Source organism: Ranitomeya variabilis, chromosome 4 (genome assembly GCF_051348905.1).
Source record: "Ranitomeya variabilis isolate aRanVar5 chromosome 4, aRanVar5.hap1, whole genome shotgun sequence".
NCBI lineage: Eukaryota > Metazoa > Chordata > Amphibia > Anura > Dendrobatidae > Ranitomeya > Ranitomeya variabilis.
In genome coordinates this window covers 708670933-708688293 of record NC_135235.1, presented here as the reverse complement: position 1 = coordinate 708688293, position 17361 = coordinate 708670933, and the positions used below count along the sequence as shown (strand labels likewise).

At 46.4% G+C, this 17361-nt stretch overlaps 3 protein-coding genes across 4 annotated transcripts in view; 2 read left to right on the top strand and 1 right to left on the bottom strand.

The window, feature by feature from the left end:
- LOC143766487 (uncharacterized) overlaps nt 1-17361 on the top strand; it is a 416280-nt gene that overhangs the window by 251233 nt on the left and 147686 nt on the right. The window lies entirely within an intron of this gene.
- LOC143767079 (uncharacterized) overlaps nt 1-17361 on the top strand; it is a 33199-nt gene that overhangs the window by 6224 nt on the left and 9614 nt on the right. The gene's annotated exons all lie outside the window — the stretch shown is intronic.
- On the bottom strand, nt 8376-11578 carry LOC143769314 (uncharacterized). Of its 2 annotated transcripts, XM_077257811.1 has the most exons (4): nt 11555-11572; nt 11330-11473; nt 11082-11250; nt 8376-10974 (listed from the first exon to the last, which is right to left on the bottom strand). In XM_077257811.1, exons 1-4 carry the CDS (start codon nt 11559-11561, stop codon nt 10926-10928), a joined length of 369 nt encoding a protein of 122 aa, XP_077113926.1. In that variant the 5' UTR covers nt 11562-11572; the 3' UTR covers nt 8376-10925. The 2 variants fall into 2 exon arrangements, with proteins under 2 accessions (XP_077113926.1, XP_077113925.1); XM_077257810.1 differs by having other exon boundaries at nt 11082-11473; nt 11555-11578.

The window sequence follows — 17361 nt, the reverse complement described above, 5'->3', positions numbered from 1 at the left end:
GTCAGGCAAATCAGTACGTCAAAGAATGGCGCCAATTTCGTCGTCTAACCTTTGGAGGGTCGTCTGACGTACGGTAGGCCCAGACGCGCCGATGTTTTTTAGTCTGTTAATCTCACGCGCAGGAACTAAGTACATTTTCTCTGCACGTTCCATCATCTACCGGTTATTAGCGGTAAAGCGATAGCTAGAAGCGGCCCTATGAAACCTCCAGACTGATTCAGCAGATGTTGTTTTCTCCAAATGGACGCTTTTTTTGTCATTCAGATTTCTTATAGCTCTACGCCATTTCTGTAATATTTTTCTTTGGCGCTATTTGAGAGGAAGCCGTCCTTTCAGAATATTGAGAGCTATTTCCGCGATGGCAGCGATTTAAATAATAATAGTTATTACGGTTGAAGGAAGACTTTAAGTCCATCTAGTTCAACCCATAGCCTAACCTAACATGCCCTAACATGTTGATCCAGAGGAAGGCAAAAAAAAACCATGTGGCAAAGAGTAAACTCCACCTTGGGGAAAAAAATTCCTTCCCGACCCCACCTACGGCAATCAGACTAGTTCCCTGGATCAACGCCCTATCAAGGAAACTAGTGTATATAACCTGTAACATTATATTTTTTCAGAAAGGTATCCAGTCCCCTCTTAAATTTAAGTAATGAATCACTCATTACAACATCATACGGCAGAGAGTTCCATAGTCTCACTGCTCTTACAGTAAAGAATCCGCGTCTGTTATTATGCTTAAACCTTTTTTCCTCTAGACGTAGAGGATGCCCCCTTGTCCCTGTCTCAGGTCTACAATTAAAAAGATCATCAGAAAGGTCTTTGTACTGTCCCCTCATATATTTATACATTAAAATAAGATCACCCCTTAGTCTTCGTTTTTCCAAGCTAAATAGCCCCAAGTGTAATAACCTATCTTGGTATTGCAGACCCCCCAGTCCTCTAATAACCTTGGTCGCTCTTCTCTGCACCCGCTCTAGTTCAGCTATGTCTTTCTTATACACCGGAGACCAGAACTGTGCACAGTATTCTAAGTGTGGTCGAACTAGTGACTTGTATAGAGGTAGAATTATGTTCTCCTCATGAGCATCTATGCCTCTTTTAATGCATCCCATTATTTTATTTGCCTTTGTAGCAGCTGCCTGACACTGGCCACTGAATATGAGTTTGTCATCCACCCATACACCCAGGTCTTTTTCAGCGACGGTTTTACCCAGAGTTTTAGAATTAAGCACATGGTTATACATCTTATTACTTCTACCCAAGTGCATGACCTTACATTTATCCCCATTAAAGCTCATTTGCCATTTATCAGCCCAAGCTTCTAGGTTACATAAATCATCCTGTAATATAAAATTGTCCTCCCCTGTATTGATTACCCTGCAGAGTTTAGTGTCATCTGCAAATATTGAAATTCTACTCTGAATACCCCCAACAAGGTCATTAATAAATATGTTAAAAAGAAGAGGGCCCAATACTGACCCCTGTGGTACCCCACTGCTAACCGCGACCCAGTCCGAGTGTGCTCCATTAATAACCACCCTTTGTTTCCTATCCCTGAGCCAGCTCTCAATCCACTTACACATATTTTCCCCTATCCCCATTATTCTCATTTTATGTATCAATCTTTTGTGTGGCACCGTATCAAAAGCTTTTGAAAAGTCCATATACGCTACATCCACTGGGTTCCCTTGGTCCAGTCCGGAACTTACCTCTTCATAGAAGCTGATCAAATTAGTCTGACATGAACGGTCCCTAGTAAACCTGTGCTGATACTGGGTCATGAGGTTATTCCTCTTCAGATACTCCAGTATAGCATCCCTTAGAATGCCCTCCAGGATTTTACCCACAGTAGAGGTTAAGCTTACTGGCCTATAATTACCGAGTTCAGTTTTTGTCCCCTTTTTGAATATTGGTACCACATTTGCTATACGCCAGTCCTGTGGTACAGACCCTGCTATTATGGACTCTTTAAAGATTACAAATAATGGTCTATCAATGACTGTACTTAATTCCTGCAGTACTCGAGGGTGTATCCCATCCGGGTCCGGAGATTTGTTAATTTTAGTGATTTTTAGGCGCCGCCGTACTTCCTGCTGAGTTAAGCAGGTGACATTTAATTGGGAATTTTTATCACTAGTCATTTTGTCTGCCATGGGATTTTCTTTTGTAAATACTAATGAAAAAAAGTCATTTAGCATATTGGCTTTTTCCTCATCCTTATCCACCATTTCACCCAGACTATTTTTAAGGGGTTCAACACTATCATTTTTTAGTTTCTTACTATTTATGCAGTTAAAGAATATTTTCGGATTATTTTTACTCTCTCTGGCAATGAGTCTCTCTGTCTCAATCTTTGCTGCCTTGATTTGCTTTTTACAGAATTTATTTAATTTTTTGTATTTATTTAATGCCTCATCACTACCTACCGTATTTTCCGGCGTATAAGACGACTTTTTAACCCCCGAAAATCTTCTTAAAAGTCGGGGGTCGTCTTATACGCCGGGAATCGACTTGTACGCCGGTGTATATGGTGGGTGGGGAGGGGGAGTGATCCTGATGACGAGGGGGCGTCTCACAGGAAAGTGAGTAATCCCCATTACCTTATCCTAGCGGTGCAGCGTGGGGGTGTCAGTGCTGGGAGCGGCGGCGGCTGCTGTGTTCTGGTGCGGCGGCTCCTCTTCTGTGTGGGGCCTCTGTGCTGTGAGGTGGCGGCGGCAGCGGCGTATCTTTATCCAGTTGGGGCTCCTCCGGCATCTCCTTAGCCCTGGAGGCCCCGCCGCAACTCCATCGGTGCAATGTGGTGGCCTCCGGGAAAATGGCCGCTGCTCAGATTCAGATCTCGTGTCCCGAGATTTCGGGACGAGATCTGAATCTGAGCAGCGGCCATTTTCCCGGAGGCCACCGCATCGCACCTATTGAGCTGCCTCCGGGAAAATGGCCGCTGCATTGCACTCATGGAGTTGCGGCGGGGCCTCCAGGGCTAAGGAGATGCCGGAGGAGCCCCAACTGGATAAAGATATGCCGCCGCCACCGCCACCGCCACCGCACAGCACAGAGGCCCCACACAGAAGAGGAGCCGCCGCACCAGAGCACAGCAGCCGCCGCACCAGAGCACAGCAGCCGCCGCCGCCACTCCCAGCACTGAGACCCCCACGCTGCACCGCTACGATAAGGTAATGGGGGATACTCACTTTCCTGTGAGACGCCCCCTCGTCATCAGGATCACTCCCCCCCCCCCCCCCAAAAGGCACATATTCACCGGCCCTATAAGACGACATAGGGTGTATAAGAAGACCCCCGACTTTTAAGAAGATTTTATATTTTAACTGGTAAAGTTGGGGGGTCGTCTTATACGCCCAGTCGTCTTATACGCCGGAAAATACGGTACTTCCTTTAATTCTCTAAATGCTTTCTTTTTGTCACTTATTGCACCCCTTACAGCTCTATTTAGCCATATTGGTTTCCTCCTATTTCTAGTATGTTTATTCCCATACGGTATATACTGTGCACAGGTCCTATCCAGGATGCTAATAAACGTCTCCCATTTTCTTTGTGTATTTTTTTGTCTCAGGATATCGTCCCAGTTAATTGCACCAAGATCCTCTCTCATCCGTTGGAAACTTGCCCTCCTGAAGTTAAGTGTCCTTGTCACCCCTCTACTACACATCTTATTAAAGGTTACATGAAAACTTATTATTTTGTGATCACTATTCCCCAAGTGACCCCCAACCCTTATATTTGATATGCGGTCTGGCCTGTTGGTTAATATTAGGTCTAGCAGTGCCCCCTTCTTGTTGGGTCCTGAACCAGTTGTCAGAGGTAATTGTCTCTCATAGTTGTCAAAAATCGATTACCTTTGCTGGAACTGCAGATTTCCATTCCCCAATCTATTTCAGGGTAGTTGAAGTCCCCCATGATAATGACTTGTGCTTGAGTCGCAGCTTCATCTATTTGCTTTACGAGGATATTCTCCATTGCTTCCATTATTTTTGGAGATTTATAACAAACCCCTATCAGTAATTTATTATTTTTTCCCCCTTCCCTTATCTCCACCAACAGGGACTCTACATTTTCATTAGATTCACCTATATTATCATTCAGGATGGGTTTTAAGGACGATTTTACATATAGACACACCCCTACCCCTCGCTTGTCTGTACGGTCATTTCTGAACAGACTATAGCCCTGCAAGTTAACAGCCCACTCATGGCTCTCATCCAGCCACGTCTCAGATATCCCCACCATGTCATAATTATGCTCCAACAACATTAGTTCTAATTCGTCCATTTTGTTGGTGAGGCTTCTGGCATTAGTATACATGCACTTGATGTTCCTCTCTGCACCTCTATTCCTTCTTACATTATTAACTGTTCTAACCCCACCCCCCATGCCACCGCTACCCCCATCTTCCTTATTTGTGCCCAGGTCTCTATCTGCACTATCTTCCCCTCCTATAAATTGAATACCCTCCCCCCAATCCCTAGTTTAAACACTCCTCCAACCTTCTAGCCATTTTCTCCCTCAGCACAGCTGCACCTTCCCCATTGAGGTGCAGCCTGTCCCTAGCGTAGAGCCTGTAGCCAACTGAGAAGTCGGCCCAGTTCTGCAGGAACTCAAACCCCTCCTTCCTACACAAATTCTTGAGCCACTTATTAACCTCCCTAATCTCCCGTTGCCTCTCTGGCGTGGCAGGTGGTACAGGCAGTATTTTGGAAAATACCACGTTAGAGGTCCTTGCTTTCAGCTTGCAGCCTAATTCCCTGAAATCATCTTTAAGGACCTTCCACCTACCTCTAACTTTGTAATTTGTGCCAATGTGCACCATGACCGCTGGGTCCTCACCAGCCCCTCCCAGTAATCTGTCCACCCGATCAGCGATGTGTCGGACTCGAGCGCCAGGTAGGCAGCACACCATTCAATGATCCCTGTCTTTGTGACAGATTGCCCTATCTGTTCCCCTAATAATTGAGTCCCCCACTACCAGCACCTGTCTGGCCTGCCCTGCTCTCCTATTTCCCTCCTTACTGGAGCAGTCACTCCTCCTGCTTTCAGAGGACATGCCTGGCTGCAGCAGTGCTACCCCTGTACTGGCACCCCCCTCATCTGCCAACTTAGCAAACTTATTGGGGTGTGCCAGATCAGGACTAGCCTCCCTGGAACTCTTCCTTCTACCCCGCTTCCTAACTGTCACCAAGCTAACTGCCTCACTGTCCTGCAGCTCCATCCTACCATCCCCCCTCATCTATCCCATTGAGTGTCTGCTCAGTGAGCAGAAGACTCCTCTCCATATTGTCTATGGATCTCAGTGTTGCCAGCTGCACATTTAGATTCAGAATCTGGGTTTCCAAATGCACAACGTGCTCACATTTCACACAGCAGTATGCACCCTCGACCGGCTGATCGAGGACTGCATACATGTGGCAATTAATTAATGGCTATTAACAATAGTGGAGCACATTTCCTAATGGGGATTGCACCACACAAACGTTAAATAAAAAAATAAATACAAAGTATTAATAAAAAACTATTCCAATTCCTCCCTTGGAAACTCCCTGATTCCAAAGTCACTGAATCACAAGTCACACTTACCGCCGTTCACACTTACACTCAGGTCACACTCAGCTCATTCACACTCGCTATGCTGAAGATTTAAAGATTTTTTTTTTCTCTCTATTTCCTCTCAACAGCAAGCCACCTTGCTGTTCAAATGCACTTCCAAAAATCTCTGCCTGCGGTCTTCAGAATAAACTTTCTCTCCGACGAGGATGCTTTCATCAGCTTTTTCAAGAGCCCCCAGTTACGCCTCACTCTCTCAGACATGTTGATAGAATGAAGGTTACGGGGTTGAATAATCACCGCAGAGAAAAAAATTAACTTTTTAGAATGAATCTTATCTTTTTGAACGTACGCTGCGGGTAAAGCTGGTGGAAACAACCCCGTTCTTAAACGATATTCCTCGGGCATATCACCTCTCAAATCTACGAGCAAGAATCCGTAAGGCTCTCGCGTAGCATCTTCGAAAGCTTCTAAGAAGAAACGCGAGTTCCTCGGGTACATCTGCCGGGCCAGCGTGACAATTTGTATTTTATCGCGGGGGTTCTTAAATAGAACCATGTACTTGGTATTCAAGGTGATGGTTCTACTCTTTTTTTCCCCTGACAAAAAACATTTTGAACGAAATAGAATTGGCTCAAGCTTCTATGATGAATGTACTTAGTAAATGCTTTTTCCAGTTCTGAATTACAGCTAGCGGCCTCCATGAGATCGTCCACCACCGCCAAGTTGATCTTGTCAGGCGGGAATAGTTCATCATTCACAAACGTCTGAGGCAAACCTTCGATAAAACGAATACTGGGGAAGGAATGACTCGTACATTTTTTGCCAGCAAGAATAAAACCAAACAATATTATCGGGTTTGTGAGATAAATGTGTCGTCGTGTGAGCTAAAATCTGTTTGACAAAATAGAATTTTCCAGAGTTAGAAGGGCCCGCTAGAATGCACGAGAAGGGGTGCTGTAACCGTGGGTCCATGATGTTGAATGTTTAAGAAACGTGGTGCGGCTGTGTAAATTCCAGAGCACGTTTCTCTTTATACATCACGGCACCGTCTATAGCTACGCTTCGATATTAAGGGTTATGCCTTTCACTTTCAAGACCGTGTCGCCCGTGTTTAATTTGTAGCCGTAAGTTTTCGGCCCGGCGGATACAAATTCTGTGATGTGACTCCCCGGGGGTATTTCGCTGGTGAGTTCACCCAGGTAGTCTCCTAAGGGCGGCTGCCACTCGCCGTCACGACTTACAAAAATGACGGAGTCCTTGTCGTGGTAAAGACACCGCTCTTGCAATTTGTCTAGAAGGGTGTACAATTCTAAGCACAGATAAGCTGTCGTGAAGCATGCGATGAAAATGTTGGTGTTTTTGTTTGCGGTGCGGTGTTCTTTTGTGTATTTCCAATTGACAGTCGCCGTATCGTCGCTGATAAAGTTTAACTCTGAAACCTCATAGTACAGGAGAAAGGCGTACTCAAAGAGCTCATCGGCGCTGTTCACGACGCTGGTGGTAGGTAGGTTAGAGCGCTGCGCAAACTTGCCCCATAAAAAGTTTAAGAATAGTTTAGCGATTTGTCTTTTAGCCGAATTGGGTTCTATGTGATCTTTGTCTAACTTTATACCTTCTTTTTCAAGATAGGCGGCTACATAGTCTTTTTTCATGGTATCGTCTGTGCACCAGGCGGGGTAACCCGTGGCTTCCTGTTTGTGTCTAAGATGTAAATCGATGTATTGCGCAAATAGATCTGTCGTCGTCTCCTCAAAATGCCACACCTCGTAAATGTGCGCTAGCTTGTAACCCTTCTCCACCGCCATTTCTAACTCTGTCGTGCACCAAGTACCCATCAGTGCCCTCTATTCCTCCGAATGAGTGCAGGGAGCAGATTCTGAATGCAAAGCGCATGTGTGACAGAGGGGAAAGATCAATTTTTTTGTTCATTTTAACAGGGAGCACAGGGAAAAGCAAATCCCTGGGCGGATAGACTTTCACTTTGGCTATGCCAAAGTACTGCTTGATATAGCCAAAGTGTTCAGAGATTATTTTAGGATGTCCTACGGGGTCCACTTTTGTTTTATTGACGTACATGTATAAACTGGTGAAATCGTAGTACTCTATAGTTTCACCGGGTTCCTGTTTGTGATAGAGCTTGATGGCGTTAGTACGACCCCCGTACAGAGCGTCACGAGGCTCTAATGGTTCTGGGAAGTGCATGTGGTGCAGAAACGCTTGTAGGGCGGAGTTTTTTTTCAACCATCTCACGCCATTCGTGCTCCCACAATACGCGGACGGCGAACCCCTGTTGAAGTAAGAAACGTTTCTTCACCTCAAACATGCCATACAATTGCCCGTAAGTGGTCTTTGTGAGTTTTTGTGTCATTCTCGTTATAGCAAATGGGACAACCGTGGTAAAAACAACCCTGAAATTCAAAAGCCGTGGGGCGTCCGCTGACGAGCGCATAGCCATCTAGAAAAAAGTTTCCTACTCTTTTCTCACCGCCGTTCAAAGCGTGTTGCAGATCTAGGTTCTCTGTACGCGCTACGTACATTAACCATTGAATAGCGGGGGACGAGTAACGTTTGTGCTTTTTGTGATAATTATCCCCCGGCAAAATGGCTATTTTGTCTTCGGGGAGAAATTTAATGCGGTACATTGCCAAACAAACAGCTGCTAGCGTCAGACCTCTACGTCCTGTTGACAGTAAGCTTTGAGCTCCGCTTGCAAATCAAACGTTTTGTTTTTCACCGATTCGTACCACGTTGTGAATTCCTTTTTCTCACTAATAACTCCGTAATAGCTAGCAGCCGGCATAGGCCCTACATAGGTCTGATTTTCAACGGTGTTAAAAAAATGTGGAAAGTGCCCCTCAGAGCCTGAAAATCCCATAGCTTGCGGCAACTTAGTGAGCTTCATGGGAATGAAATTTAAAGAGTGGATGAATCTCATGTCTAAATCTGGTAATGATACGCACAAAAGACGACCGCCTTGTGCTATGATGTTAACACGTAGCTTCTCACGGATCAGCTCTTTAATGATAAAGTAGGAATCGTATCGAGCCGCATTGTGAGCTATAAAAGTGTAGCCTACATATCCTCCATTTGTAAAAAAATGTACAAAATCGGTAGTACACGTTTTACCCTCAAACTCCCAGCTAGATACACCGTGCAAATCCGTGGCAAAAACGTAATTGGGCTGGTGCGTTCCCGTCTCTTGCGTACATTCAAAATCGTAAAAAATGTATAGTTAAGTAGATTTCTTCGGCATATAGCGCTGCATGTAACATAACAGATTATCGAATCTGTACACTGGAACGCCGCAAACGGTGCATCGTACACCGACGCATCGGTGTTCGTCATCCGCGGTTTGGGGGATGTAACGATAGCACTGCTCGCAGAAAAATTTAAGTTTACAAAATGACCAGTCAGTCTCAGCGAGACTTCTGTGGAGTTCTAAGCAACTCGCCGAACGACAAAATACCCGACAACGGGGACATCTCAGCTGCTCCGCAACTGTATAAGCGCAATCCGCCCTCTGACACGCGGCATAAAAGTATTGATAAGAGTGATTATTTTTGTGATGAAATGCGGAACTGCACTTTTCACAAAAGAATTTCGCTCCTATGAATCCTTTTATATTTTTTATTCCGTAATAATGATTTTCGTGATGCAGAATATACAATATTTTGTCTGTGGGTTCTCTATCCGTGTGAAAATAGCGCCAGTCTCCCTGACTAAAGTATAGAACTTTAATGGTAACGTTCAAATACGTCTCAAACGCGATAATGTCGCAAAAGCTCACCAGTTGATCGTCGGGTAGTTTCAAATTTCTGTGCAACTGCGCCGCACTTTTCATTAAATCAGCATCAGGCGTGTCTTCTTCAGCCAGTAAGATGTAGAGAGACGCTGCCAAACACTGATTAGAACCGTAATTGTTAAAATCAAACAACATTTGGCGTTTCTGATGAATAATTCGCGTGTAAACTATAGATCTTAATCGTCTGCATTTTGTACCTCCCCGTCTATTCCTCACGACGCTTACTATTAATTTCAAGCAGTCACCGGCGATGCACTCGGCGTTGCTTTGCAATACGTTGCTCACGGCATTTAGGAAAGCAGTTGCGTCAAAATTATCTCTACATTGTTTAAAGCCGTAGACTGGGTTTAGTCTGCCGTCCCCTTCTAATCTTAATTGTATAAAGTTGCCCGGGTCGATATCCCTCATGATCCTATCCAGTAACGTTTGAATAGAACCGTGTATGATCTCCAAACTTTCTTCAAAGGATCGTATACGGTCTAAGTTCACAAATCTAAAATGGTCGATATACTGATAGGCGTTGAGGTTACTCATCTCCCTACGAATGTGAAATAAGTGTTCCAAAAACGGCAAATGCTTGCCTATGTCCGGTGTTTGAGGCGGTGAAAACTGTGACGCCGCTCCTTGGCGGTCATCGCTCGAGATTTCAACGTCGGAGACTGTAGGTGTCTCTGCCGCGGAATTCTGCAGAGCGTCTGGGAATTGCGAATCTATCGAGGATTCGTGATCTGGCACCTCAGCGTCGGCGGTCGGTAAAACCTGAAGAGCCGTAGTGTTCTGTGGGATTAGCGCTTGCGTAACGTGTGTTGAGCGAATAGCAGAGCGTTTTACCCTATTCTTGCGGTGTTTTCGCCTCTTTAATGTACGTTTAGCATTTGTTGTATTTTTAATACATCGTTTTATGACGCGTGTTTTATTGAAAAAACCTTTACGCGGGGGGCTGCGTTTCATACCGCGACCCTTCATGCCTAGTCATAATGTACGAGCCCTCGGCAGGTTTTTAACGGCTTCAACAGCCTCAGTGTACAGAGGCTCTAAAGCCATTATTTCTGAAATGGATGCTCTATCCGGGCACTGGGAGGACAGTTTTGTACAGCGATCTCGGAGGTAAGCTAAATGATTGCACGCGTTGATAAGTGTCATGGTATTACTGTATAGGTTGTCAAATTCTCTTTTTACGTCTAGGGGCCATTGTTTGTATGATGATATACTATCGCGAGTTTTCAGCTTTTTATGTTTTATTGGGAGTGTTGTGGAGTTACGCGGCCGTTTCTGAACTTTAGGCTTATGTGTTGTAGCTGTAGTGTCACAAACCCGTAATACACTTGGTTCGTTACTCGCTGGCATACCTGAGGTTCCCGCACCACTTGTTTCAGAATCGTGGGTTGTCGAGGTTCCTGCATTTAGATTTCCGCTTTTGACAGATCTGCTTTTAGACTTTGAATGAAGCGAGCCGTTTGCGGCTTTTCGTTCTGAGAGTGTCGGAGGGTTTACTTCTGTATGGTGAGTGGATTGATTCCACAGACCGCCCAGCGGCGGCCAGTGTTAAAATTCGTTTTTCTCAAAAATAGTTCTGAAGGGTTATCTGCACGCTGTCTTTCTCGGTGCATCTGCGTAAGAAAATGGAGAGCTCGTTATTAATATACGCCGCATCCTAACAAAATAGGAAAATGATAGTCAACATTGTTGTCGCAGATTAGCATGGTTTAAAACTTACACAGCAGGTTGGTAGATCTCCAGAACGATTGGTTGGGTGATGAATAAGACGTTGACGGTATTGTATATTTTTCTTCGGATTTTTCTTTGGTTCTTGTACCGTTTTACCGGTGATGTATTTTCTTTGTCTTTTGTTTCAACGTCTGATCCTGTCAAATCGATGATGGTCTCTGAAATAAATAACCGATTATTTACCACACATGCGCACGCTCAATAGCAGAGCACAGCGCCATTTGTGGTTGAAATTACCTTCAGTAGAGGCTGTCGGGAACGTAGGGCTCCAGGTATCCCGTTCTATGAATGAATATAGCGGCTGTACCGCACAAGCTTCATCGTTGCTGGTGGTGACGGCCGGCAGGTCATCGTCAGAGCCTGTACAGTCTATGAAACTCTCTGAAATAGATAGACGTTAAATTGCGGCAAAACTGCACAAAGTAGTGTAGAGTACAAAGAGTTTTTTGTTACCGGACTTACCATACATAGGTGGGTTATTATGAGGATCTTCGGCTAGCGTGGAATTGTCCTGGCGCCACTCGGCCATCACTTCAGCGTCCAATTGCTGCGATTCGGTCAATAGCTCCATTTTCACGCATTCCCCCTAAAACTTTGCTTACTTAGCTGGCTGTCCATGAGCCGCTCTTCGTCGCCGACGTGATCGTTAAAACTAGGGTTCATCTGTAACAAACGCATAATGTCATACAGTATATAGCTACAAAATAACCGCATAAACTATAAAATACTTAAAATAATTACAATTAAAAATAATAGTCAACCCGTAATAATGGTGACAAACAGACATTCAACATAACGTCACGCAGTGTATAGCGACAAAATGGCCGCATAAACTATAATGTACTTACAATAATTACATTTAAAAATAAGTCAAGCCGTAATAATGGTGACAGACATTCAACATAACTTCATGCAGTATATAGCGACAAAATATCCGTATAAACTATAAAATACGTACAATAATTACAATTAAAAATAATAGTCAAGCTGCAATAATGGTGTCAATCAGACATTCAGTATTAAATAAACGTTATACAGCCCACGATGCGCTAACAGATACTCACATTGACGGCGTTCAATATCTTGTCCCCTCTTCAGCCGGAGTGTTCTGATAATCTGACTGGAGAGCCCGTACCGGTGTATATACATATGCGCGGATGACCACGTGAACAGTTTTTTGTTGAGTCATGCAAAAATTGTAACCTAGGTCAGGGAAAAAAAAAGTCAAGCCATTTCCGGTTTTACCACGCGTAACTATAATTTGTATTGACTGATGTGACTAGCTAATGTTCTTGCCCTTATTCCTTCTGATTATACCGTACAGTCGCAAAACCAGATTCCTATTTGTTTTTGCAGTCCACGGGTTTAAAACAAGTATCATTAGATAATCATGTATTCAGTATCAAATAATAGTGTTGAGCATTCCGATACCGCAAGTATCGGGTATCGGCCGATACCGAGATCCGATACTTGCCGCGTATCGGATACCGGAATCGGAAGTTCCCAGGATTCAAACTGCACAAATTTGCACGAAATCAGCCAATGAGAATGATTCCAAGTGTGGGCACATCCTGTTCAGCATGGAGGGCCTGAAACTACTGGCAAGGCAGTGATTGGCTGCTGAAATGATGTCATGATGCAGTTTAAAAGTTGCTGGTGCCATTTTTCGCTAACTCTGCTGTGAATTCAGTTAGTGACAGGACGCTGTTTGCTGACTGAGGGACAGTTTAGAGATAGCGATTTGCTTCTTTGTGCTTTTCCAAGGCTAATTTAGCAACCGCTGTGTTCACCTACTAATCACCTTTCTTTTGCCTTGCAGCGCTGTTTTCACAGCGATCTGCAAGGTCTGTGTGTGTGTGTGTGTGTGTGTGTGAGTGCAGCCCACTCTCTAGTCTGTGTGCAGCCATAGGCCATCCATAGCTGGTTGTATTCCGTTCAGGGAGGGTGGTTCATTGCCTCATACTGTTCTTTTTTTTTTTCAAGTAGTGTAGTCTGCTGCTCATTTTTTCTAATAATTCCTCTTAGTGACTTTCCACCCGTATCCAGCTAACTTGTGGAAAAACACTACATAGGATAACGTAGAGGAGGGTTTTTGGGCCTTGCAGCGCCGTTTATGGCTGTCTGCACGGTCTCCGTGTGACTGCAGCTCGCCCTGTAGTCTGTGAGCAGCCATAGCCTGGTTGTCTCCAGCTCAGGGTTCTTCACTGCGTCATACCGTAAAATCAATTTTCCTTTTGTTTTAAGTAGTGCAGGCTGCTGCACATTTTTTCAAAAAATTCCTATTAGTGTCTTTCCACCCGTATCCAGCTAACTTGTGGAAAAACACTACATAGGATAAAGTAGAGGAGGTTTTTTGGGCCTTGCAGCGCCGTTTACAGCTGTCTGCACGGTCTCCGTGTGACTGCAGCTCGCCCTGTAGTCTGTGAGCAGCCATAGCCTGGTTGTATCCAGCTCAGGGTTGTTCACTGCGTCATACCGTAAAATCAATTTTCCTTTTGTTTTAAGTAGTGCAGGCTGCTGCACATTTTTTCAAAAAATTCCTATTAGTGTCTTTCCACCCGTATCCAGCTAACTTGTGGAAAAACACTACATAGGATAACGTAGAGGAGGGTTTTTGGGCCTTGCAGCGCCGTTTACGGCTGTCTGCACGGTCTCCGTGTGACTGCAGCTCTCTCTGTTGTCAGTTCAGCCCCCCAAAAATAAATAAATAATAAAGTTCACCAAACACACCAGTGACACCACTTTACATTTGTGTAAGCCACATTAGCTCATATTAAAGTCTAGTCCACACTTTAGAAAATTAGTGTTTCTTATACCTGTTAGGAGCTGTTCAGGAATAAGCACACAAAGCTGTTAGTACTTTTCTGCTTATCTTTATCAGTCAACCAAGATGAAGAACGCAGTGAGTAAGGCACGTGGGCGTGGGCGCGAAGCAGGGAGAGGACGTGGGGATTCTGTGCCTGCTGCGGGCACCAGTGACTCACCAGCACCCAGTTTCACCAGGGAACAGTCCTTCATGCGCAGCTTTGTCGTAGATCGCCATACACCGCTGCTGCGTGAAGAACAAATTGAAGCCGTTGTCGGATGGATGGCAGCTAACGCATCGACTTCAATTAGTGCCACATCCTCTCAGACACAGAGCACTGGAGAGCAGCCATCTGTCTCTTCACCACCTGCCAAATTGCCCACGCAGACAGAGAGCCCAGGACAGGAGCCGTCGCTACTTCTGTTCTCTGAATCTCTTGGCTTGGAAACAGGGGGCCAGCCAAGCAGCATTGGAGAAATGGAAGAAGAGGCAGGGTGCAGTGATGCCCAACAGCTTTTTCTCTCTTCCTCTGAAGAGGCGGGTGGGCCAGTGCCTCCGGTCACCACATCGCAGGCCTCATCCGCTGATGATGACACTCAGGTGCCACTTTCTGGTGAGTGCTCTGCTGCTGAGACTACCCAGGAGGAGCAGTTGGTGGCAGAGGGTAGTGTAGATGATGAGGTCCTTGACCCATTGTGGCGTGAGGGACAGGAAGGTGGTGGGAGCAGCTCCGAGGAAGAGATTCCTAGAAAGGGGCCAAAGAGGTAGAGGGAGGGGGAAGACTGCGCAGCCTGTAGCCTCCACTTTGGCACCCGTTAGGAGCATGTCTGTTCCAAAAGCCAAAAAGGGCGCTCCCAAGACTTGCAGTGTCTGGCCCTTTTTTGACACAGTAGCAGATGACATTTGCTATGTCAAATGCAAGGTGTGTCATCACAAAGTCAAAAGAGGTCGAAATGTCAGCAACCTCAATACCTCCAACATGTGGAAACATGTGCGCAACAGGCACGCGGCGGAGTTAGAAAAACACACTGAAGAGCTAGGCCAACCAACAGCGGCAGCTACCACCTCTTCAGCTCGTGTTGCCTCTTCCTCCAGCTCACACGCAGCTGGTTTGGCTTCCTCCCAGGATCGCCGTGGAAGAACCTCTGGCCCTGTTGTCCAGAGACCCACTGTAATTCCACCCGCAGCACCACTTTCCCAGTCATCCACACACTCCCAGCCCAGTCTACAGCCATCGGTAGTACAGGCATGGGAGAAAAGGCGGCCTTTCTCGTCAAACCACCCACGAGCACAGGCTCTGACTGCAGGCATTGCCAAACTTCTGTCACTGGAAATGCTGTCATTCAGGCTGGTGGAGACTGACCGCTTCTGTGACTTGATGTCATTGGCAGTCCCACAGTACAATGTGCCCAGCCGCTTTTACTTCATCAGGCAAGCTGTCCCTGCCCTGCACAAGCATGTGGAGGGACACATAAAACACACGCTACTGAATGCCGTCAGTAGCAAGGTCCACCTCACCACCGATGCGTGGACCAGTCAACATGGACAGGGGCGATACCTTTCCCTCACTGCCCATTGGGTTAATGTCGTTGAGCCGGGTACAGATCGTGCGAGTGGCGCAGGACGTGTCCTGCCCACTCCAAGGATTGCAGGAATCCATTCTGTACGCATTGACTCCTCCTCTTACACCAGTTCCTCAGAATCATCGCTGCAGGAACCTTCACAGTCCACCTCCACATGGACCCGTGATGAACGTTTACCTGTTACGACCGACATGAGCACAGCCGTGGCCAAACGTCAACAGGCCATCAAGCAGGAGAGCAATGTGTGGTTTGTGCCAGCGAATCTCCAGCCAGGCATGGTAGTGTGTGATAATGGCCGAAATCTGGTGGCAGCTCTGGGCCTCGGCAACCTCACTCACATCCCATGTCTGGCACATGTGCTCAATTTGGTCGTGCAGAGTTTTTTGAGGGACTATCCGGATCTTGATGCACTGCTGCACAAGGTCCGCCTAGAGTGTGCTCACTTGCGGCGTTCCAGCACGGCAAAATCGCGCATTGCGGCTCTGCAGCGCCGACACCACCTGCCGGAACATCGCATCATATGTGACCTACCTACCAGGTGGAATTTCACGTTACATATGTTGGAGTGGTTGTGTGAGCAGCAGCAAGCTGTAATGGAGTACCAGCTGCATCAGGCGCAAAGAAGTCGCACTCCGCGCCGTTCAGACTTCACAACCACAGAGTGGGCCACTATGAAGGACGTCTGCCAGGTTTTGCGTCCCTTCGATTATTCCACGCGGGTGGCGAGTGCAGATGATGCACTAGTCAGCATGACTGTCCCCCTTATCTGCCTGCTTGAAAAATCACTGCAAGCGCTAAGGGATGATGTTGTGGAGGATGAGGATTCACCATTTCCATCATCTTCTGGACAGTCAGCGCCACGTGGTTCCTCACAAACGCGTAGGCAGGGGACACTTTGTGAGGAGGAGGATGAGGAGGAGTCAATGGAGGAGGAAGACATCCGTCCAGAGGAGGGAGTTACACAATTGTCCAGTAGTCAGTGTGTACAGCGAGGGTGGGGTGATGACGAGCGGGCAGAGATCACACCTCCAGCAAGGGACAGCGTTTCTTGGCCAGTTGGCAGTCTGCAGCACATGGTGGATTACATGCTGCAGTGCCTGAGAAACGACCACCGCATCGCCCACATTCTCAACATGCCTGATTATTGGGTGTTCACCCTCCTCGATCCTCGACACCGGGACAACGTAGAAAGCCTCATCACACCGTTGAACCGGGAGCGAAAAATGCGGGAGTACCAAGACACACTGGTGAATTCCATCATCTTCTCCATTCCAACTGAGAAGTGCTGCTAGTGCATTACAAAGCAGATCAGTGCGTCCAGGCAGTGGTGGAGGCTCTGCACAAAGAGGGAGCAGAAGCAGTGCCTCTGCCCAAGGCACGACCAGTATGGCCGAACTGTGGCACAGTTTTCTGTGCCCGCCACAAAAGTCTACACCATCACAGACGGCTCCAGTCAGCAGGAGGCAACGGTTCCGTCAGATGGTGACAGACTACATGTCTTGCCCTCTTGCTGTACTCCCAGACGGCTCTTCCCCTTTCAAGTTTTGGGTCTCAAAGCTGGATACATGGCCAGAGCTAAGCCAGTATGCATTGGAGGTGCTGGCTTGCCTTGCGGCTTGCGGCTAGTGTATTATTGGAACGCGTCTTTAGTGCTGCAGGTGGTGTACTAACTGACCGTCGCATGCGACTATCCTCCGATAACGTTGACCGGCTTACTTTCCTGAAAATGAACAAGGCCTGGATCTCGCAGGAATTTGCCACTCCTCTTCCTGATTAAATAATTAGGTGACTGTCTACGTTATCCAGGTCTCCTGTTGTGTTCATCTTTCTACCACCTGAACTTAAATTCCTGGGCTCCAACACCGCCAGTTGAGGCTCAG

Coding starts and splice junctions, on each gene's coding strand:
- LOC143769314 (XM_077257810.1), bottom strand. CDS start 10,330: ATGAAGGGTCGCGGTATGAAACGCAGCCCCCCGCGTAAAGGTTTTTTC.